The sequence below is a fragment of the Arachis hypogaea genome, chromosome 20 (genome assembly GCF_003086295.3).
Source record: "Arachis hypogaea cultivar Tifrunner chromosome 20, arahy.Tifrunner.gnm2.J5K5, whole genome shotgun sequence".
NCBI lineage: Eukaryota > Viridiplantae > Streptophyta > Magnoliopsida > Fabales > Fabaceae > Arachis > Arachis hypogaea.
The window spans coordinates 133,811,392-133,836,458 of NC_092055.1; the positions used below are offsets into that span (position 1 = coordinate 133,811,392).

At 32.1% G+C, this 25,067-nt stretch overlaps 2 protein-coding genes across 2 annotated transcripts; both read left to right on the forward strand.

Annotated features, from left to right (window-relative positions):
• Window positions 1-8,674: 8,674 nt before the first annotated feature.
• LOC112782742 (gibberellin-regulated protein 4) lies at window positions 8,675-11,490 on the forward strand. Its single transcript, XM_025825299.2, has 4 exons — window positions 8,675-8,880; window positions 8,976-9,020; window positions 10,103-10,136; window positions 11,078-11,490. Exons 1-4 carry the CDS (start codon window positions 8,812-8,814, stop codon window positions 11,257-11,259), a joined length of 330 nt encoding a protein of 109 aa, XP_025681084.1. The 5' UTR covers window positions 8,675-8,811; the 3' UTR covers window positions 11,260-11,490.
• A 3,230-nt stretch (window positions 11,491-14,720) lies between these two features.
• On the forward strand, window positions 14,721-24,355 carry LOC112782741 (structural maintenance of chromosomes protein 4). The gene is made up of 27 exons (XM_025825298.3): window positions 14,721-14,925; window positions 15,033-15,122; window positions 15,247-15,348; window positions 16,001-16,177; window positions 16,267-16,397; window positions 16,673-16,751; window positions 16,843-17,000; window positions 17,089-17,164; window positions 17,282-17,410; window positions 17,505-17,649; window positions 17,780-17,910; window positions 18,264-18,416; window positions 18,504-18,693; window positions 19,670-19,803; window positions 20,460-20,618; window positions 20,783-21,091; window positions 21,185-21,361; window positions 21,458-21,541; window positions 21,615-21,824; window positions 21,975-22,064; window positions 22,133-22,254; window positions 22,327-22,482; window positions 22,561-22,668; window positions 22,818-23,013; window positions 23,356-23,443; window positions 23,542-23,614; window positions 23,717-24,355. Exons 1-27 carry the CDS (start codon window positions 14,800-14,802, stop codon window positions 23,835-23,837), a joined length of 3,714 nt encoding a protein of 1,237 aa, XP_025681083.1. The 5' UTR covers window positions 14,721-14,799; the 3' UTR covers window positions 23,838-24,355.
• Window positions 24,356-25,067: the final 712 nt, after the last annotated feature.

Genomic DNA, 25,067 nt, shown 5'->3' on the forward strand with positions numbered 1-25,067 from the left:
TTATACTTATTAAAAATTATTTTTAATTTAATTTATTAAATATAAATATCACTTATAAACTATTTTTAAAAATTTAAAACTTTATCAAACTAAATAAGATTAAAGCATATCGCATTATCACCCGATTGTTGGTAATTAGTAACAATGAAAAAGGTAAATAGATTTAACTACAACTTTCTCAAAAATCACAAAAGATTAGATTGAAGTGGGCCTGTTATGTTTCGGATCATACGCATTCTCTCTCATTTAATAATTTTAGGTGTGAAAGTCAAGTTGAAGGTGAGGTTAGATCTACAATAAATGAAGTATATATTGGGGTCTACCTATTTTCACTTTAATTTTTAGCACAAACTTTTCTCTCCCTTTTAACACCCACAAGACCACAAAACAAGCTGTTTATTCCATTTTTAATATGGGCGGATATCCTACTATCCTAGAGATGTCAGGTGAATATACTATTTGAAACGAAATTGTATAAAAAAAAAAGCTGTTTTTTATTTAAATTTTTTTTAGTTAATATTTTTTTTTAAGTTGGATTTCAAAATTTGATCAGAAATTTTTAAAAATGATCTAAATATTAAAAAAAACTTCACATGTGAAAAAAATATAAAAAAACAAAAAAATATTAATAAAAAATAAAAAATTAAGTTAGATGGTGTTATATGCAAATTAAAAGATCAGAATATCAACTAAAAATTTAACAAAAAAAATTAGTTTGACTAAAAAAATACTTCATGCTTTATATAAACAATTAAATCTCCTATTACTTTTAACTTTATCTACTTCTATGAAAAATAAATTTGGAATAAACTTTAGTGATGACGATAATATTAGTGATTAATGTTTAAAATATATATATTTTTTATTATTTCGATTAAGAAATCTTTAGGTGAACTAGTTAATAAATTTAGTTTATTCATAATTATTGACTTTTTTAAAGATTTTTTTATTTTAGACTAATAACTTTTTCATTGTTTTAGTTTGATTAAATTTATGAAAATGAGTATTTTGTTTGTTAGTCTTTTACTGCTTAGAATTTGATTCAAATTTAAATAACTTTTTTATGATTTTATTATATATTTATATATATTACTTTAATGATGTGAATGAAGAATTTGTTTATTATAATTGCTTTTAATATTAAAAACAACATTATTTAAAGATTTCATTAAGATTATTATTTTACAAAATATTTATATATATGAGAAATACTAGAGGATCATTATAATTTATTATTTTTTGTCATCAATTAATCGTTAATATTTAAAAGTATGGAATAAAGTATATTGTTGAATTATTAAACTAAAAAAAATTAAATTAAAGAAATTGAATTGATAAACAAAAATAATAAATTTTGAAAATTCCCTAATATTTTTCTGTATACTGAAGATGCCGTCTATATAAAGCTTTTATTAAAGGAGACCACTTTAATAAAGACACTAAAAATGTCTTTTTTTAAAGATGTTTATATGTGTCAGGTTATTATTGGACATCTTTATTAAATCGGTTAATAATTTATATTTTAATAAACCAGAACAAAATCGGTTTATTATAACAACAATAATAAACCTAATTGTCTGTATTATAATTATTAGATCCAGTTTGATTCGATCGAATTATACAATCTAAATTGAATATCTTTAAATTTTTTGATAAAAAGATAAATATATTTCTAACTTTTTATTTTGCAAACATTTGAATCCCTAAAAATACAATTAGATCCCTAAAAAATTGGGTTTATTTTTATTGTTATAAAAAAATTGATTTTATTCTAGTTTGTTAAGAAACTCAAAAATAAATAGTTCATTAATACGTCCAATAATAATGCGGCACATAAGCGTTTTTATAAAAAGACATTTTACGCATCTTTATGGAAGTATCATTTATTAAATATATAGCAACTTTTTGTCCAAATATTGTTCGAGTAATAATTAGATCGGTAGGAAATTTGTGAGAACAAATTTTTTATTTTGTACAAAATTTGTTTGAAATATGTAAATTATTGTTAATTAAATATAACTGAAATTTAATTAATCAAAAAGAAATATTTGGATCGTCTAAAATTTGTTTGAAAAAAATAAATTATATTCGATTAAATTTGTTTGAAATTGTCTAAACTAGAGTATTTTTTTGTTTAAAAGTTGTCTGAAAATTATTATTTATATATTGATTAATCTATCTGAAATTTATTTAAAATATATTATAATAAGTAAAAATCTGATAGATAAATATTTATTTGAAATTTGTCATAAAATCATTTTAAAATTTTTTTTGAATGAAATTACAGACGAAATGTAATTTAACGACAAGAATTTTTTGGACGAAAAGAATTTGTTCGAATTTTGTCCAAAATTAAGATGTTGTTTCTAATATTATTCAAAATTTATCTCAATTTTATTTTAAAATTTGTTCGAGAATACTTATTTTTAGTAGTGGATAATAAATTTTAAGGATGAAATGACAAATGAGTATATCTCTTTATTATGCTAGATTATTAGATAAATCTTCCAATAACAACTTTTAAGTGTTAGTTTGGATTTAATGGATCGATATAGGAGTAATATAATTTTAATCATAATTTTTTTTAGAGAAATACTAGGGGCAGTAATTTTTGTGATTTGTAGCCATCAAATAGTCATTAATATTGATTTAATGGTGTGAGATTGGTGTGAGATTTCATCAAATGACTCACTTTTCTTTACTGATTACATGCTGGCCAAAATTTAAAAAAGTTGTTAGCCTCCTAGACTTTTCCATTTTTTTTATTAGAATGTTATATTGTAAAATTTCAAAAATACTGTGTGGTCATTGTTATCCGCTATTTAAGAGCGAATATCACTTTTAGTTCGAACATTTCGCTATATATATATATCTCAAAAATATGTAATGACTAATTTAGTGATTGATTTTTAATATTATAATATATACATAGTATTTTTGGTAATATAATCATATTTTATTATTTTGCAGTTGTAACATACATTAATTATAGAGTAAAAGACAAATAGGTCTCTTACCTTTTAAAATGCGGATATTTTCGTCTCTCAAGATTGAAAAATACATTCCGATCCCTCACGTTTTAAAACTGTCGACAATTATACCCTTCCGTTCGTTTTGGGCCAAAAACGGCAATGGAGCCAGCTGACATGGAGGGGTAGTGAATGACGTGGCCGTTACACTTGCTGAAGTAGATTAGGACGAAATCTTAGTGGACAAATTCGTCCCTTAAGTGCAAAACGACGCCGTTTCCACCAGTGAGCCCTATTTCATCCAAATACAAGGTGGAAGTCATGGCCGCTGCTGGTGTGTGATCGTCCATGATGAGTGAAGGGGGATCTTCATGCGCTGTTGCAGGAGGATGTGATCGAGATGGGGTTGCGCCGAAGTGTTTCTGCGGGCTTTATGCCATTCTTTACAAGTCAAGAACAACATCTAATCCCAATAGGATGTTTCTCGGGTGTCCATTCTTCAAGGTGAGCGATTATTTTGATAGTAGTTGGATGAGACTGTTCTGTGTCTAATTATGGCGTTATGTGAAAAATTGCTCCAGGTTAAAGAACGGTGTTGCCGGTACTTTGTCTGGCTTGATGAATACCTGAAAAAAATTAGGGCCATGGAGTCTGAAGCATTGGGTGCTGTGGATGATGTTGGAGGTGTAGACGTTGAAGATCAAGTGGTGCGAAGTCAGAAATTGGAAAAAAAAATTCAACTGGTGCGAAGTCAGGAACTGGAGAAAAAAAATGAAAGAGTTGGAGAGGAAACTGTTATGTATGGAGAAGAAGAAAAAATGAGTATGTGGCATATTGCTTTGATTAGTGTAGTTGTTTTTGTTGTTGCTGTATGTTTCTTAAAGTGGTGAGGATGAATTGATGTACAATATTGATGATGTAATGAAAATTGCCATTGTTGGCTATTTAATGAAAATTGTCATTGTTGAACAAGTAAAAAGTACTGTGAATTAGCTATTATATAAGGTAGTACTTCTGCATAGATTATGACCAAAATATAAACAACAATGTATCTGTCTTAATCCAAAACATAACAGCATAGGTTTGCCACAAAATAACAAAATATCTGGTTGACATATAAACAAGTTTGCCAAACTACGATAAATAGACAGTGTTGTTTAATTCATACTAAAGACTAGGACAAAAAATAGAAATTCATTCAGTAGTGTTCAGTTCTTCTAATTGTTGGATCCAGGAGTTGGGATGAAATTCATTCCTACGGCTTTACTGCCAGCGACTTTCAAGGTCTCCTATGATGTAGCGACACTGACACTGGTGCTTTGAGTCTGGGTTGTATATGGGGGTGGATTTGGTGGTGAAGTTGAAGGTGGATTTGTACTTGTTCGGGGCCTTCTGATTGTCTGCTTGGGTCTAAATTTAGAGGCAGCAGCTGGGGTTTTGGGTTGCCCCATTCTTAGCAGCTGGGATGGAGGCCTGAATGGAGGTTGGACTGGAGCAGATGGTGTTGTTGCTGCAGTATTCTGGCTGATGACATTATTCTGCAAAAGTAACTGAATTATTCAGTTGTTCAAATGCATGGACAAGAATAAAGTGATTGGCATTATGAGTGTATTGTTTAGGGGGGCTTACTGGAGACTTTTTTTGCACAACACTATTTTCAGCAAAACTTTCAGTATGTGTCTGGGTTTGATCCTATGCAACATAGATCCAGCAAGGAAACAACATGGACAAATTAGTTCTTAAAAAAAGGTTATAATGACATCGTAACCACTGACAAAATTTAAAATGTACAGATTTATCCTAAAGCATAGCAGAGATACCTCTGGCTGAGGGGCTGATTGTGAAAGGGGAAGCAGCACCAAGGGTTGTGTGTTTACATCAGTTTTCTTAGCTTTTTTCTTTTTTGGTTTCCAATTTGAGTTGTTTGGTACTCCCTTACAGGTCTTACAGTTATGGCATTTCTCATTGCACTTGCTGCATGTCACTTGAAAGCTTCTCTTAAGCTTGTCACCCTGAATATGAGCCTCAGCAGGATCCTTGTTATGATTGTGTACCTTAGGCCTCCCAATAAGTCGCTTGATGGGTGGTGGAGCAGGCCTCAGCTGGTCAGTGGTTATCCAAAATTCCTCACTTGAAACTGGTTTTATGCAACATGCATATGTTTTGTGAATAGATTCCATACATAACCAGGAATGCACATAATCATCTACCTGGTCATGCCTCTTCCTAATTGCAGCAATACCGTGAATGCATGGCATGCCTGAATCAAAATTACATAACATATTACCTAGCATTATATTAGATCAGCCTTAAAGAAAATTATTCAAAATAAAGTATGTACCGATCAATTGCCAAACATTGCATGAACAAGTGTGTTTGATCAAATCCACATCTACTTTGGTCTGCTTTCTGCTAACTTGAAATCTTTTTCGTTCGTTATCACCCACCTACTCGGCAATCCACCTTCTGCTGGGTTTTATCCGCATCTGCAACCTTTTCTCCTGAACTGGTGTAAGCTTTTCACTATGGTGCTCTAACAGCCTAATGTGCTTGGTCATTCTCCGCATTAGGTAGCACCTAATTTCCTCACACATAGTCAAAACTGGCTTCATTCTGTACTTAACCACTTTTGCATTAAATACTTCGCACATGTTGTTAGTTAGGTTATCCACCTTGGGGCCATGACTGAAAAAAGCTTTAACCCAAGTGGCTGGCTCAAACCTCATCAAATACTCCCATGCCGTCTTATTCACCCCCTTCAGCTTTCCCATGGTCTCTTTGAACTCTGGTTCAGTTGTGCACCTAACACAGTCCCATACTATGTCTCTAATGTGCATATCTTTGAACCTATTTATGAAGTTTTTTCACATGTGCATGACATAGTTCCGATGATGTGCTCTCGGCATTACCTCCTTTAAGGCTGGTAGCAGACCCTGCCAACACATAATATTGCAAACACATATATGCAGTATTCAAAATTTCATACACTACTATACAGTAATATCCATTACAAATACATATATGCACTAAATTCCATTTCAAACACATACATGCAGTGATTTAATATGCTACACTAATATGCAGAAATTTTAGGACAAACACATACATGCAGTAATTTAATATCCTACACTAATATGCAGTAATTTAACATGCTACACTAATATGCAGTAATGTAGAAGTTTAACCTTTTGTTGGTCGGACATAAAGTTCCAACCAAATTGATGTGCATCACCCAGATCTTCCTGAAGCAGTGTAAGGAACCATTTTCATGATTTCACTTGACTCTGCTCCTGTCCCTTCTTTCACACTACTATTTTTCTTTGGCAGAACTTTGTCCTTTCCTTTTAGACTTTTTTTTTCCTCATCCTATCATCTTCCTCATCAATACTGGAACAGTTTTCATCTGAAATAGTCTCCGAGTCAGTTGGAGGAGGTTTATACATTTCATCCTCCTCACTTTCTTGCCCATCAGCTTCTATGGATGGTGATGGTTGGAGCTTTCTCATGATGTTGTCCACATCAATAGGGTCATCAAACTCTTCCACCCCTGCTTCTGCCGCATTACCTTCTTCCACTATCTGTGGCTCATCAATGGGATGGTCGAAGTAAATGTAGAATTTATCAGTGGTTGAATTCTTCATCTTGTTCTCTCGAAGTTCATTGATGTTTGCATCTCCTCTCAGAATGTGCATTCCAGCCTCAAGATCACTACTAGTTGGGTCAAACCAATACACTGCCTTATATGATGCATACCCCAAACCCTTGAACAATGTCACCAAATCCCCAAAATTCACGAAGTCTAAGTCCATCTTCGGAAATTTTTTAACTTTCCCACCAATATACTCAAGAGTTCCACTCGATTTTCTACCAAAACGGCCTCCATGGTAAAAAATAGGTACCACATACATATCATCCATCTGCATTATCCACAAGTACATAAATCAGAGATTAAACCCTACCTAATCAGAATTTTGAAATCAGTTAACTTCACATACCTTTTCCTCATTCTTTTAGCCCAAAAAAAAAAAAACATGCAGTCCCCCCATATCCCAACCCCATGCATTCTCAGTTAAACAACATACATACTCTTCATTATCACCCTTACCTCTGTAGATGATGGCAGCTTCCTCTCCACGCAAAGCTTGCTGTAACCTTCAACAACAACAACAACCACGTCGACTGACCACACCACCCCTTTCAACTGTAGGAAGTCGTTCTTTTTTTGGAGGGAGAAGGGCGTTCCTGTTCTAATAGGATTTTCTGTAATATGTGGAGTCACTCTTGGGTGTTATGGGGATTGCGAAGCTTCAAATATAGGGGACGGTGAAAACGTCGTCGTTTTGCACTTAAGGGACGAATTTGTCCAATAAGATTTCGTCCCAATCCACTTCAGCAAGTATAACGGCCACGTCATTCACTACCCCTCCATGTCAGCTGGCTCCGTTGTCGTTTTTGGCCCAAAACGGACGGAAGGGTATAATTGTCGGCCGTTTTAAAACGTGTGGGATCGAAATGTATTTTTCAATCTTGAGAAACGAAAATGTCCGCGTTTTAAAAGGTCAGTGACCTATTTGTCTTTTACTCTTAATTATATTTCAGGACAAGATTATAGCACTATATATATTTCATTACATGAATATATTATATATTTCATATTATAATATTATATATAATCCAACGCATCCAGTAACTAGGTAATTCTCAATAACAGCAATATAATTAATAAAAAATATAAGAACTAATTTTTAATTAGTCAATAATTTGATATTAGTGATTTTTATTTTAAAATTTATAATTTAGAATTTAATATTTTTTATTTAGAATATAGAATTTATAATAAATAAAATATTTTTAACAAAATTAGTTAATGAATTAGAAAACTATTAGAATTTATTATTTTTAATTATTATTTAGTTATTAATTCAATTTTTTTAGTCTATTTTTTTAATATAATAATTTAACAATATACTTTATCTTATACTTTTAAATATTATTGATCGCTAACTGATAACCAAAAATAATAAATTCTGATGATTAATTAATATTGAATAAAAAAATCAATTCACTAGCATTACTCATAATTAGTTACTAATTAGCCATTTTGGCCATATTTAATTTGTTAGTCGCTTATTATTAATATATTGAAGAATAGGCTTCGATAATAATCCGTATTACGGACCGTGCGATGGCATCTTTTATATATGCTTTGCGTCACCGTCTTGTGAAGCATTAATGCATGCACATGTCTCGTATGTTCAATTCTTGGTATCATTGACATATTCTACAATATTCACACTCAATCAAAATAAATTGAAATTGCTGATGATCTGATATACTTTATGACCCAATTCAAAAAGAGAATGTGAACACAAGTTGAACTTTGACTTTTGATCACCAAGTAAAGAGAATGGTTATTAGACACATAGTTTGTGTATTTGTACAACAGACTACATTTGGTATGATTTTTTTCCTTTTTCAATTGGGCATAATTAAAAAATTGAATCAATTCAGTAAATATTCCTATAACTCAAATTAACAAATTCAATATGACAATTTGTCACACGACCTTAGTGTGATTTTGCATAAAAAGTGTGATGGATGAGTTGTATTTTTTTTTTAATGTTTGGATGAGCCAGAAATAAATCTGGCACCTAATAATATGGAATGATACCCCCACCTAAAGTTCTATAAAAGCCCCCACACACTCTTTATTTCATATACCACCATCATAATAACTCATCACTGCCCCCTCTCTCAATCTCTTTATAGTGCCTTTTGGTTCTTTCATTTATATAAGCAAAATTTGGCTAAGTGTAGGGGAGATCTAAGAGAGGGGGTAACAATGGCCAAGTCTAAGTTCCTTCCTGTTTTCATCTTGGCCCTCATTGTCATTTCCATGCTTCAAACTGTGGTAACTAATTGTGAATTATTATATATATGGTAGTCTTTTGATTGAAAGTAGAAAACACATTGGATTCTCTAACATGTTCTTGTTTGATTTTTAAGGTCATGGCATCTCATGGGCATGGAGGACACCATTACAATGACCAGGTATGTAATGCATAACCAAATGCCTCTTCTCTCTCTTCCACACATGCATTGTTTCTATCTCTCTTGGCGGGGTGGTCAAAATCCCAAGAATTAAGAGAATGGTAGCTACTAATAAAAGTTGGTACAAATGAATGAGAGTCTGTGTTTATTTTCTGATCTGGATGATGAGAATGGTATTTACTTGTGTGAAGATGTTGTTCATTTTATATCTCTACAATACTACTTAAAGAATTAGTTATTAGACTTTTGCTCTGATAGATATTTTGATGCAAAAAAAAAAAAAAAAGTAACTAGTTTATCATGATACATACATTTTAATTGAATTTTAATTTTAATTTTATTCTTTTTATATTCATTACTAATTGAATGCCTCCTGACTCTATTATTATTATCTTATTTATAATAAATTTTACTTTTTAATGAGAATTTTTTAATTGGATTATAGACTTATTTTTACTCCTAATAGAGAATCAATAAACAGTGTGTATTTTTTACGCAACCAAATGAGATGTATTTTTTTTTCTTTTATTTTAAGAAAAATGTCTCAACACATCATAATGTATGTCGAGAAAAATATATCAAAATAAATAAATAAACAGAGCAAATAACATGTACCCACTATTTTTTTTTCCTTTTCTCCCTTTCAACTATTTTCATTTATCTAATGTCTTTATTTGTCTCTATTATAGTATAGGAAAAAATTTAAATGTATCAGAAAATACCGGTATTCCAGTTATTTTAACCGTTGATTTCAATTAATATATATTATATATATTTTATAATTCAGATCGACGGTTAAAATAACTGAAACACCGGTCTTTCCTGTATACCTAAAGGAATCCTCCTCTCTAGCAAGGAAATTATTAAGTTCTTGTTGGGATCGAAATATCAAATATGTCTCTATTATTGCATTAGTTTTCTTATTGACAATAATAGAAGTTGGGCCGGGGTAAGACTTTCTTCAATTAGTAACATTAGGAATTTGATTTCAACCAACTACTAAGCTTAGGGGTGAATATAATTAATAATTAATAATGCCAAATGATTGCTGACTTCTGCTTCTCAAATGTGGTTTTTCTCAGAGGAAATATGGACCTGGCAGTCTCAAGAGCTACCGTAAGTGATGTTTCCTTTGTTTTATTAATTACATCATTAATGCTTAACAAATAGAATATCTATTTGTTTTTTTAGATTGAGATCCATTTCTTTTTGTTATCTATAAGTGTTTTATGACTGTTTTTTTAATGAAATGTTATTTTTTGTAAAAAAAAAAAACAAAATTTATTCAAAAATAATTTTAAATAATTTATTTACATAATTAATTTGAATTGGTCAAGTAGTTAACTTATTTATCCACTTAAACAAATATTTGAAGTTCGAATTTTATTTTATACATACAATAATTTATTAGTCATCAACATATTCTTAAATAAAATTTTAATTTATGATAAATTAATTCTTAACCTATCAAATTATGAGATATCATAAGCAACAAAAAAATAATTTGTTTACACTATCTATTTTATAAAAATACAGGAATATTTGATAACCAAAGAAAATCAGCCAAAAATAACCATAACTTGCCTTATTTAGCATTCATTAATTGTTGCGATAATTAATTAATGCTAAATAAGACAAGTTCTGACTTTTTTTTTGTCTACCTAGCATTACCCATAAAAATATTATTGCATGGATTACATCTAATTTACCGTTAAAGTTGCATCTTTTGAGTTTATGAATTAAAAGACATTTATATATTATTAATCTTTTAAAATTTTGAATTTTTAAAAAAGATATTTTTATTTTAAACACCTTAATATGTACCTTAACAAATTCAGCCAATAATTGCATGAAGAACGCTTCTTAAGTTTATTAACATAAAAAATCTTGTTGCAATATTAACAAATTTAAAGTTGATTCAAATTTTTAATACAATTATTATTATTATAAAATTTTTAATTTTTTCATATCTCGAATAACCTTAATAAGAGTTACTTAGAATACTTGTTGGCAAGAAGCATTTAGTTAACCTGTGTTGAAATATGTGATATGACCAGAATGCCCATCAAAATGTTCAACAAGGTGCAGTAGGACCCAATACCACAAGCCGTGCATGTTTTTCTGTCAGAAGTGCTGTAACAAGTGCCTCTGTGTTCCCCCGGGGTATTATGGGAACAAAGCTGTCTGCCCCTGCTACAACAACTGGAAGACCAAGGAAGGAGGACCAAAATGCCCTTAATTAATTAGTTAATTAAACAGAGAGAAATTGAAAATTGAAAACCTTGTAAACAATAATTCCGGGGAAATTAAAAAAATCGTTAAAAATAAGAAATCAGTATTTAATATTGAGATTGTAATTTTATCGTGTATGTGTTTAATTATCTTGATTCCAAGATAATTAGATCCTCAGATTTTATTTTATTAGTTTTTTATTTTTAAAAAATTTGATGCAATAATTTTAATTTATTTACTTCTTCCTTCTTTATGGTCTAACTAGTAACTAAATAGATGATGCCATATTGCCATTTGCTTTTCTTGGTTCTATACAATGCCTCTCATGTATTATTTTATATAATTTGTTGGTGTATTAGATAGGGTCGGTGTATTAATTGAGGATGGGCCTTTATCTGTGGGCTCCTTTATTTGCATGCTACTCATCGTTGTTAAGTTTTAGAAAATTTTAAATTAAAAAATTAAATTTTATTATTTTTTTTAACTATTTTGTTTGGTTAAAGTAATTATATCAGTTATATTTTTAAAATACTTTATTTGAAAAAATAGTTAGATAACTTTTATTCATAAAATATGTAATTGATGTTACTGTTTATTAATTTTAAATATTAATTAAAAATAAATAAATTTTTAACTTTTTAATTCGAAGACACATAATTTTCTGACTAATTGAAATTATAAAAAAGGTCAATAACTTTTTAAAATACGAAACATTTAAGTCGTTCTATCTAAAATATATAAAAACAAATTGGTCTTCTAGAGAAATTTAGATATCTCATATTTTAGAAAGTGATAAACATTTTTATATTTTTTATTAATAGATGATTTATTTATTTTCGAGATAAGAAGTTAGGGACTTATTTATCGTTTACTCTTTAATATATATGAACATATTTTGAAAAATGATAGATTATGGAGAAAATTGAAATTTTTTATTATTTATAGGTGAAATTTGAAATATTCTATTTTCAGTAATTATTTTAAAAAAAATATTATTAAAATTTAAGATGCTTTAAATTAATATCCAAACACAATATGTTGTCCTTAAAAATTTAAGAGAGTCTACAAAAAATACAGTTTCTTTGTTAAATACTCCATCCAAATATACTATCACTTTTTTTCTGCTTTTCAAAGAGAGGTTAATACGGTGTTGAATGTTGATGTAGGTTGTTTACGAAACTTCTCTAATGCTTTGTATTTTTTTTTTTTTCTTGTTGGAAATTGTTAGCCAAACAAGTTAATTCATTTTTTTGACAAATTACAATCCTATGTCCTGAGTTCTAGCTTTTAATCGGAATATTTTTAGACTTTTTAATTATTCTTCAAATAAATTTGTATATAAAAATAGTAAAATTAATCAATTATTAATAATATTAGATACATAATTATTCAATCTATGAAATAGTGTTGAACAATCCGAACTTATCTCTATGTAATCAATGGTTGAAACTTTGAAGTTTGAAGTACACTTTAGAAGTTTGGCATGATGTCAAAGTTTATATAATGAAAATTATCTAAAATTCAATATTTGTATTTTAATTTTTTTTAATATAAAACAAAAAAAAAATACAAAATTTTTAAATTTAACGGCTCTCAACTATCAACTTTACGTGAAGTTGATTGTACTTTAGTTTTTACTTAAAAAAATATTATAAATATTAAAATTTAGATGTCAAATCAACTATTTATCTAAGGATACGTCTATTTTTTTTTTTTTTGACAGAGACCTGGGCCAGCAGACCCGCCCAGGCCAAAAACAAAGAACCCCTGCCCCCTAACCGACCCGTTACCCACTGAGCCTTCCCATCTGTTGCACTAGAGTAGGGGTGTGCATGAGTCGGGTGAAACCATGTTTGATGTGATCCACACCCGACTCGAAATATATACCGGGCCTATTTATTAGACCCGAACTCGGTCCTATACCCGATGAAACGTATACACTTTCGGGCCACGATTATACCGGGTAAAAATCGGGTGAAAACCGGGCCGTTAACATTATATTACCTTGATACCTTCTTATAAGCTAGCATGTGAAAATATCCAAATTTCCAAGACTCCAACCATTATTTGACATAGTAAAATTCACTTAGAAAAATATAACAAGAACCAACTCTTTTCTAAAATTAAAGCATAACCATAATCAATACTAATATTATCTAATAACACCAAATATTTAAATCAATATAAATAACACAATATTATGCATTAGTCTAAAATCTTATGCATTTTAAACATAAAAGATTAACTTATAGTCTTATAATAACTAATAACACAAAATATTAAGGTTTATAATACTTAAATTTCACATAAGAATACCCATCATCCATCACTAATAACACAAAATATTAATTATGTATGATGACCGGATCACCAGGCCGACTTCGGGTGACCCGAGACATGGGCCCGGACTCGACCTGAAATAATAACCGGATCTATTTTTTAAACCCTTACCCTACCCTAAACCTGGTGAAATCACACCAAAATAATCCCTAAAATGTTCGGGATCGGACCGGGTCTTCGGGTCGGGTCGGGCCATGCACACCCCTACACTAGAGAAACGGCTTAATTTTGCATGTTGTGAAGCATCTTCTTCTTCACAGCACTAGCGTGGAAACCACTATTCTGAGCGGTGGTGGCACCTTAGAAGCCTCGCTATCGGAGACTGAATTTTGTTGCGCCTCCAGCGTAACCCATCTAGTTGCTGCAGCAGCAGTTGGGTCTTCTCCGTCGGCGTCCTCCATCGCCCAGGAGGTCCAATTCACAACGGCCAAAAGCTTCTGCCTCTTTTACCGCAGCCAATTCCTCCACTGTCTTTTTCTACCACAACGTTCTTTTCTTTTGTATCTCCGGTTTTAATTTCAACCCCACCTGTGGAGATGTGGTTGACACTCAAACCTAAAACATTTGCCCGTGAGACCGTGACGCTGTTGGATGCATGCAGGTTCTCTGCCTCAGATCATAACAATCTGGATTAAACTCTTGCTTTCCTGCCTTAGGACTGGTGCGAACTTTTTCAATGTATCCTTTGCTTTTCCTTTTTTTTTTTCCTCCTTTAATTTTTGGCATTCTTCATTTTCGAATCTCGCTTTTAAAGATGCTTCGTATTTCTGCAGGTGGTTGAAAGCTCCAAGTCGAAAGTAACGTTTCTGATTCTGCAACCTTTGCCACTGCATGAGCAAGACGATTTTCATTCCTGAGAGTCCAAGTCATTACTTTTTTAGGTAGTTTTTCCATTAAAATTTGAATATCTTAGATCATAGCCAATGCTCTAAGGATGCGTCTAAACCAAAAGTTGGTTGTGGTTAGTGGTTACAACGCGTTTTTATTTTTTTCTTTGGGATGGTGGACAAGGCTAATCATCAAAAGGCTCATCAATAAGGCCCATTAAAAATTTGAATAGCCCAACAACATTCCTTTCCGCGCCAATTCTGCCAACAAATTTTGAAAATCCCAAATAGCCAAAGGCTCCAAAATCTTTTTCATTTTCAGACAATTTCGGAGATCAAAAACTCGGAAAGCGCTTCCGAGTTGACTCGGACTGAGCATAATGGAGCAGCACGACGAGTCATCGGCGGCGGGAGGGTCGATTCGGCCGAGGCTCTTCATCAAGGAAATGGTGATGCGGAACTTCAAGTCCTACGCTGGAGAACAACGCGTTGGTCTTTTCCACAAGGTTAGGGTTTTTCTTTTTCTTTTTCTCCTTGCTTTTGATTTTAGTCACTTCGGTTGCTCTGAAAATTGAGTGTGCTACTCTGCTAAACGGTTTGTTTTGGAGCTAAGAGCTTCACGGCGGTGGTTGGACCCAACGGGAGCGGGAAGAGCAACGTCATTGACGCAATGCTGTTCGTCTTCGGGAAGCGAGCGAAGCAGGTGATATTTCTGGATTGTTTTCCCGAGTGTTTTTGTTTGTGCTGATTAACTCAATTTCCTTTTTTTGTCCTTGTTTTTTTTTTTAAATTTTATTATTATTTTGTCTTGGTCGTTATGCTTGCAGATGCGTTTGAACAAAGTATCTGAGCTTATTCATAATTCAACCAATCACCAGAATTTGGACAGTGCAGGGGTTTCTGTTCATTTCCAGGAGATTGTTGATTTGGTAAAATTCTCTTATGCTAGATATATTTATATTCATATTTATTATATTTAATATGCTAAGTTAGTCATTGGATTAGTTTATCTTGTGTTTAAAACAATGAATGATAAAAAAATATATTATTGCTGGAGTTTTTGAGGGGATTTTTTCCCCACTACAATTTAAGCTAAAGTAAGCCCTCTCACTCAGAAGATTAGTGTGTTTGGATTTCAATATGCACACCATATCATGTAGGCATGGATAGTAGAATGGCAATTGAATTTCAATTCATTTTAATATGCTTCGTAAAATCCTTTTGAGTTATTTTTCAATATAATTTTTAGTCTCAAATAGTGATTTGTGCAGAAGTTGGAAAAAATTGCCAATTGAATTCTGGTGCTGGTTCTGTTTCCAAAGGCTGAGATACTAACTGATACACAATAGTCCTGTACTTTTTCTTGCTTAATTTGGTTCTCATATTTCTTATTTTTGAATGGTTCCTTGTCGTATGCTCTAGAGCTAATTTTCAGTTTACCATCATGATACACTGACTGGCTACTTTTCAGAGTGCTCTGTGTGTGCGTGTTTTTTTTTTTTTTTTCTTCGTCTCTTTTTCATCACATCCATCCTGTCTCTGCTTAAAATAGAACTAGTTATCACTTGTTGCAACTTGCAGGATGATGGAACGTATGAGGCTGTTCCTGGAAGTGATTTTGTGATTACCAGGGTTGCTTTCCGTGATAACTCCTCGAAGTATTATATTAATGACAGGACCAGTAACTTCACTGAAGTTACCAAGAAGCTTAAAGGAAAAGGTGTTGACCTTGACAATAATAGATTTCTAATCCTTCAGGTTTGCATCTGTTGCATGATGTTTTTTATGATTTTATGTTTTTTTCTATGAGGTCTTATACATCTTCATATTTGATCTGTTTCTTTTAGGGTGAAGTTGAGCAGATATCACTTATGAAACCAAAAGCTCAAGGACCTCACGATGAAGGTTTTTTAGAATATCTGGAAGACATCATTGGAACAAACAAATATGTTGAAAAGATTGATGAGTCATATAAACAGTGAGCACCTTTTATCCATTTCAATACAAAAAGATTAAGAATGCATTTTTCTTTTTAAATATCTATATTTGTTGTTCTTTTTGCCTGATTGAATTTCATTTGATTAGCTATAATTAAACATAATGGTTCATTTATTGTAACAAGTAACAATTCTTTCTGTGTACTACTTCTGTCTGTAGGATAACTTCATATCTTTTTGGTGATTTTGAAAACTAATTAAGTTTCAAGTTTAACATGGAATTCCTAATTTCTGCAATCTTTGGTTGTTGATAAAGATTAGAAACTCTGAACGAGAAACGATCTGGAGTGGTTCAAATGGTTAAGCTTTCTGAGAAAGAAAGAGATGGCTTGGAGGCATGTATATTTGTGGTTTTTTTTTTTTAATTTAATCTTTTTGGGGCAACATTTTACATTTGACAGACACCTAAGAGTTCCTTTGTAACAGGATGTGAAAAATGAAGCTGAAGCATACATGCTGAAGGAGTTATCTTTGCTGAAATGGCAAGAGAAAGCTACAAAGTTGGCCCTTGATGATACTGGTGCAAAAATGGATGAGAAACATGAGATAATTTCTTGCCTAGAAGAAAGTCTCAAGGCAGAAAGGTAAATTTTGATCTAAATTGGTAATTTTGTCACAGCCAATGCATTGTTATGCCTGTCTCATGAAGAACTTGGTGATATCTTACTCTAGGGATAAAATCCAAGAGAGCAAACAAACTTTGGAGGAGATAGAAGCCAAGCACAACAAGCATTTAAAAAGACAAGAGGTTTGCAGGACATGGGTCTAGGAGTTGATATCTGTTTGCTTTAAGGGCATTTTATGCTCAATGTATCGCTCATCATGCAGTAACCTAGTAAAATGTTTCTTGATTTCCATTGTGCAGGAGCTAGATAGTGATATGAGGAAGTGCAAGGAGGAGTTCAAAGAATTTGAGAGACAAGATGTCAAGTTTCAGGAAGATTTCAAGCATGTGAGCCAGAAAATAAAGAAGCTGGAGGATAAAGTTGAAAAAGTGAGAGGAATTCGCCATAGTTTGTAATTTATAACTATATGTTAGCTGAAAGTATTCCTAAATAATACACCTCATCCATTCATTCTTATTTCAGGATTCTGCAAAACATGACACCCTTGTAAAGGAGGGTGAGAACTCAATGGATCTGATACCAAAACTTGAGGACAATATCCCAAAACTGCAACAATTGTTGCTTGACGAGGAGAAGATCTTAGAAGAGATAATTGATTGCTCCAAAGGTGTAACCTTGTTTGCTTCTTCAAAGGAGCTGATATTCTATGTGCATATTTGTGGGCCTTGAACTAGTTACTAGCATCTATTTTCCCTTTGGTTCGACTTTTAAATTGATTGTTTCTTATTGATAAACAGTTGAAACTGAGAAGTTCCGCTCTGAGCTTGCTAAAATTCGTGCCGAGCTTGAACCTTGGGAAAAAGATTTGATCGAGCACAAGGGGAAACTTGATGTTGCATCTACCGAGACTAAGCTTCTAAATGAAAAGGTGAGAATGACATATTTCAATGTTCACAGAAATGAAGAAAATACTTTAGTTTATCTCCATTATGTCTTAGAATATCAATGGATATCTACTAGGGTTAGTTTTTTATATATACTATTATTCTAATATTATTTCTTTATTTGGTTAGGATTTCTCTTTTTTTATAAATAGGATTAATGTCGTGTCTCTTGTGACACAACAATATAATCATATCAGTATATTTTTTCATAATAGGAGGCAGTTATGTTTTTTTTTTGTGCTTTGTTACTTGCTGCCATACTCATGTTGGCAAAACTAGAACTGTTCAAATCTTCCTCTAATAGAATGTAGGATGAAAGTTTTGAATCTTTTTTCAGCATGAAGCTTCTCATAAAGCTTTTAAGGAAGCTCAAAGTCAGATGAAAATCATATCAGAAACAATTGAATCAAAAACTGCCAGCATTTCTCAAATTATGGGTGATATAGAAAAGAGAAAGCGTGACGCAGTGGAAGCACACCAAGTGGAAGAAGTGAGGATCTTTTATCTTTATTTATTATTCTTGCTCTTTGAAAATGTTACCCCTAAGCATGCATTTATCTGAGTGGTCTTCTCCCAGGAATGTATTAAAGAACAAGATGCGTTGATACCTCTAGAGCAAGCTGCCAGACAAAAGGTTGCAGAGCTGAAGTCTGTAATGGATTCTGAGAAAAGTCAGGGATCAGTTCTAAAGGCAATCTTGAAAGCTAAGGAAACCAAGAAAATAGAGGGAATATATGGACGCATGGGTGATTTAGGGGCTATTGATGGTGAGGTTTTTATAAAGCTGTTTTTAAGCTTCATGAGTTTTCCAAATATGCATTTTTTTTTTATGTTTAACTGTTGGAAACCTGTTTTGGATGATACTGCTTGTATTTAATTTAATTTTAAAAATTTTGTAGTTATTTTATGAGTTTTTCAAGAAAAGATATATCTTTTTATGTAATCAAAACTCAATGATTAGGCTTCTTGTTTGAGGCATTAGTATTATGGAAATGCTAAACCACTGGTTAGAAACTAGACTTTATCTTCATCCTACTGATCATTTGGTTCGTACTTGATAGTGTCACTCATGGAAGAGGTGAATTCTATTCTCCTAAACTCATCCATACATAATTAATCATAATCTGGACTGTATAACCATACATGGATAGTCAGGATTATAAACTGTTAAGTGTTTAAAAGTTATATGATCACTTTAAAAAGTGATGTAGCTTTATGTTCTGATATTGACTGTTAGTGTAAGATTCAACAGGGGCCAAACTTGCTCCTCTAACGCCTATATAAAACCATTTTATCCAGTTAATCCTCTCCTTACTGCATCTATGTATTTGCTGTATTCAATATTTGACCTTAAGGTATAGAGCAGAAAAAGAATCAACATCAGACCTAAAATCCATCTCATGATTTCTCCCAGTATGACATCAATTCACAGAAGCACTATTTTCAGCATTATATCCTATTGTTAGATGGCCTTTGGCCTAAGTCTTGATCCATGGCCAAGGAGTTGGCAAGAAAGTTAATAGCATAGTTACCCTATTCTCAGTTTATTTTTGTTAGTTTACATTGTTCCATTTTTCTATATGTTGATACTGTGGTTTATTATTAGAATGATACTTGATCATGAAATTTATGTTCTTTTTTCTACCCTGCAATCTGGTAAATGGTGATTTCGATACCACTCTATGTTTTGTTTGTATGCCCAGTATGCCAATATTTTTACTTCTTTATCTTCCATGATTGCAGCAAAGTATGATATTGCAGTATCAACAGCGTGTGCTGGTCTTGATTATATTGTAGTGGAAACAACAAATGCAGCTCAAGCATGTGTTGAGCTGCTTCGTCGAGAGAATCTTGGTGTTGCTACGTTCATGATATTGGTAATTTTTAACTATCATTACGTCTTTGAATGATCATTCTTAATGTTTAGGATAGCATGAATAGATTTGTTTTACCATAGCCTTCCTTGGATTTGTATAAACTCGAGTGGACTCATCTAGATGCTGGTTTTAGGTTTGTACATTTCCAGTCCCAGCTTCTAGTTCCTTTAAGAGTTTCTGCTGATTATATATTAGCATCTCCATTAAATACTAAAATTAATATTTCAAGTACTTTGTTTTAAGTGTGAAGATTCCGTTGTTGAAGGAGACATTTGATTGACGTATTTAGTCATCTGGTTCTTTGGATTCTGAACTGGTTCAACTGGAACTTATTATTAAACCATTTCTGTTTTTGGCAAAAGCCATTGTACTATAGCCATTTATGTACTTCAATTAGATAGCGTGTGATTTTTGTGTAGTCCAACTTCATCTTTGGAGGTTTTAATGTAGTTGAAAGCCTTTTATGTGTTTTGAAGAATCTAATGGCCATGCGCTTACACCAAGTAAGGGATTGAAAGCATGACAGCTTCTTAACGTTGAGTTCTGTATACACACTGTTATGAATGATGTGTGTATTATTTTGGTATACTGATAGCACATGGAAGTGAAGCTAATTTGATAATTATGACTGACAATTTTTTTCTTTATGTAATCAGGAGAAGCAAGTTGACCTTCTTCCAATGTTAAAAAAGAAAGTTAGCACCCCAGAGGGGGTCCCGCGCCTTTTTGATTTAGTAAAAGTACATGATGAAAGAATGAAGCTTGCTTTCTTTGCTGCCCTGAGAAATACGGTTGTTGCTAAGGATCTAGACCAGGTCAATTACGCTTCTCTAGCAGAAAACTTGGCTTTTTACGTTAATAAGGGCTTACTGTAATACAAATTTGCGGAATAAAATATAGAAACTTTGGACAATATAATCAACATTTTTTCATATCAGTGAAGGTAGCATTTAAGTATTTTCCGTCTTGAAAATTTTAGGCAACACGTATAGCATATGGTGGCAACCATGAGTTTCGACGAGTCGTTACTCTTGATGGTGCACTTTTTGAAAAATCAGGAACAATGAGTGGTGGGGGCAGTAAACCCCGTGGGGGGAAGATGGGGACATCTATTCGAGCTACCAGTGTGTCTACAGAAGCGGTTGCAAATGCTGAAAAGGAGTTATCTGGATTAGCTAATAAATTGAATGACATTCGCGAAAGAATAGCAGATGCTGTGAGACGATATCAAGCCTCTGAAAAAGCTATTGGTTCTTTGGAAATGGAGTTGGCTAAAAGCCAGAAGGAGGTAATCCATAGTTCTGAATCTGAAAAGATACTTTTCTTGGAGTTGTTGGTGTAGGGCCTTGAGGTTTTATGCTTTTCTACCATCATTCTGCAGGTTGATAGTTTGACTTCACAACATAAATACATTGAAAAGCAACTTGATTCCCTTGAGGCTGCATCAAATCCGCAGCAGGATGAGCTTGATAGACTGGAAGAGTTGAAGAAGATTATTTCTGCAGAAGAAAGGGAGGTTAATAGACTTATTGATGGGTCTAAACAACTAAAGAAAAAGGTTGGTGATTCCGTTATAAGTGAGGGTTACCTAGGATGTTGAATAAACCTTATGACTTTAATTAACTTAACATGGTTGGCTCAATTTTCTCTTCAGGCTGCAGAGCTACAGAAAAATATAGAAAATGCTGGTGGGGAAAAACTAAAATCTCAGAAGTCAAAGGTCCAGAAAATTCAGTCTGTAAGCAACTTGTATACCCAGAACTGTTCAGTTGATTTGATTTTGTGTCTGTACTAATGGTTCCTATTGGCAGGATATCGATAAGAACCAATCAGAGATTAACCGCCACAAGGTACAAATAGAGACGGGACAAAAGATGATGAAAAAGTTGATTAAGGGAATTGAGGAGTCAAAGAAGGAGGTAGAACGCCTTACTGGAGAAAAAGAAAAGTTGAAGTCCAAGTTTAAAGAAATTGAACAGAAAGCATTTGGTGCTCAAGAAAGTTATAAGAAAATAGAAGAGGTTTGTTTTCTTGTCTTGCACTATATTATGTAAAACTTGTGCGTGGACAGTGATATGCATTAAATCGTAGTGCTTTTTATATATGTTTTTCTAAATGTATATAAGTTTTGGTTGTTATTGTGTTGTATTTGATTTTTTTCCCCTATGCAGCTGATGTACAAACATAAGGTTGTCTTGGATGAAGCAAAGGCAGAGTACGAAAAGATGAAAAAAGCGGTGGATGTGTTGCGGGCATCTGAGGTACCTCTAGTATCTTTCCAAGGTTACTTAATATTCGAAGTTTTCTCATGGCAGTAAATAATTTTTAGGTTGATGCTGATTTCAAACTAAAAGATATGAAGAAAGCATGCAAAGAATTGGAAATGAGGGGGAAGGGTTACAAGAAAAGACTTGATGAGTTGCAAACTACTATTAGCAAGCATCTTGAGCAGTAAGTCATTAGCTATTCGAATTTGGGTATCTTTCATCTTGACATTCTTATAAGGTTGTACAATTGTTGCAGAATCCAAGTTGATTTAGTAGATCCCGAAAAGCTACAGGCTACATTGGCTGATGATAATCTTAATGCGGCTTGTGACCTTAAAAAGGCCCTTGAAATGGTTGGATTGCTTGAAGCACAGTTGAAGGAGATGAATCCAAATCTTGATTCAATTGCAGAGTATAAGTTTTTAAAATTTGTTATCCTAGTTATCTTTCATTTTGATGTTTCCTAATGAATTTTCTTTTTGACTGTCAGGTACCGGAAGAAGGTACAACTGTACAATGAGCGAGTTGAAGAACTTAATGCAGTCACCCAGGAGCGGGATGATATAAAGAAGCAATATGATGAGTGGAGGAAGAAGAGGTGTGCATATTTTTTGTTACCATGATCTAATTTATATATAATATGGCCCAAGTAGATTAGGTACCTGACTTAATTGGACTTGGTGGTTGGTTTAATTTAATTGATGAGTGTTGCTTTGACAAAAATATTACCTGAATGTGTTCTTTCAGATTAGATGAGTTTATGGAAGGATTTAATGCCATATCTTTAAAGTTAAAGGAAATGTACCAGATGATTACACTAGGAGGTGATGCAGAACTTGAGCTGGTGGATTCTTTGGATCCTTTTTCTGAAGGTGTTGTGTTCAGTGTTAGACCGCCAAAGAAAAGCTGGAAAAATATTGCTAATCTATCGGGTGGAGAAAAGGTTCTCTCTCTTTTTGCTGTCTTTTCCTTTTCTATTTGGCCTCAATTTATGTAAAGAAAAATCATTTTGTTTAAGCAAGTATTCTATGTTCTCGGTGACTATTGGTTTAATCCTAGTAATCATTAACAAAAGTACCTTCATTACAATGTTCTAAAAGCCAAACTAATCAGTTGAAGTTGAACCGTTCGCTTGTGAGCTGTAATTAATATTTTCAATTAAAAAATTTTCTTATTAAATTATAATAACTTGTTTAATTCCATGTTAGTTGTCATAATATTGTTTCATGGATACGAATCTTTTTCCTGTTAAAGTTGATCTAGATTTTTTATCTCCATTTTGCAGACTCTTAGCTCATTGGCACTTGTATTTGCCCTTCATCATTACAAGCCCACCCCCCTCTATGTAATGGATGAAATTGATGCTGCCCTGGGTAAATGCTAATTTTTATAAAAGCAAAATCTCTTTTGATTCCAAGTCCTATGTCATTCTACGGTGTACTGAATCCCGTATTGTTATATGATTTCGCAGACTTCAAGAATGTATCTATTGTTGGGCATTATGTAAAGGATAGGACCAAGGATGCTCAGTTCGTGATCATTAGGTACGTTTGGCAGTGATAGTTCTAGAATATGTTCATACCTGTGCTAGTATCATTCTCAGATATGCATTTGACTAATCCAAACATTGTGTTTTCTTCCTGCAGCCTCAGGAACAATATGTTTGAATTGGCCGATAGACTAGTTGGGATTTATAAGACTGATAATTGCACGAAGAGCATTACGATTGATCCAGCGAGTTTTGTTGTATGCCAAAAGGCTGCTTAAATGGTTTGTGAGGTTGCTGCTGCTGTTAAAATTAACTATTGTTCATTATAGTTTGAACGGATGCATGGGACATGAAAAATATTTGTATGTAGTTTTGTTTGTTGTATCAGCTTGTCTTCCCCTAAATTAATGTTCTTATTGATTTATATGGAAGGCTTCAATCCAAATATGACATGTATATAATATCTGTCACCCAAATTGGTTTTAGTTTAAAGTTAGACTCTCAGCTTAAGTGCAGTATTAATGGCAGAAAATCAAGAGTCAAATCTAGGAAATGCTTTGGCACTCTCTCCTTTGCTATCCATTCTGCAAACTTGTTGCCTTGTGTAATTGTGACAAAATTTGACCCACAAACTCCTCTTCTCAATCTGGTGATATTGCTACTCTTAAACAGAGCCAAGATCATTGATTAGAAAGTTTTGTCTACAATTTCAATGATTGGGATGTATAATATACACTACTTGAATCTTGACAAAGCAATATTGATTAGTAATGATAAGTACGTCAATATATTTTTATTGAGGATTGTTATTTGAGCACTTTGTACCTTTTTTATTTGTACACGTATGAAACATATAAATTTAATATTATTTTCTGTTACATCAATATTTCTAATAATTCATCATGAAAAACGTGATTAGAACTTTAATAAATGACATTCTATTTATTTTTATCATAATATCAAGAACAGGTAAAATCTTTCTACTTGATTTAACTTTAAAAAATAGTATCCGGAAGATTCTCGATTTAGATTTATAATTATCATCTAAAAGGCTTTTAAAAAGATTTAATTATTAAGGATATATAATATTATAAATATTAAAAAGAATAATTTTTTTTATAATATTTATAATATTTTAATTATTTTTTATTTGTTTTTCATAATTTTATATTAATAATTTTTATTTTTTTTTAAATTTTAGTAATTTTTATTAATTATTTATTTATTTTTATTTGTTTTTTTTTTATTTTTGTGATCTTTCATTTTTTTTATTATTTCTTTCCACGTTAGTATATGATGAAAACCATAATGTTTCATAAGAATGCTCCATTATGTGGTGTAAACGGCTGGAAATTCTTAGAATTCTTTAAACTTTAATACTATATTAAATTATTAAAAAATAAATATTTGAATGTTGAAGCATATCTTAATTTGTGTGAGCATGATCGAAAGAGTTTGATTTTTTTTATCTTTTTTAATCAAAGTTTTCTGTATTTTTAATAAAACTG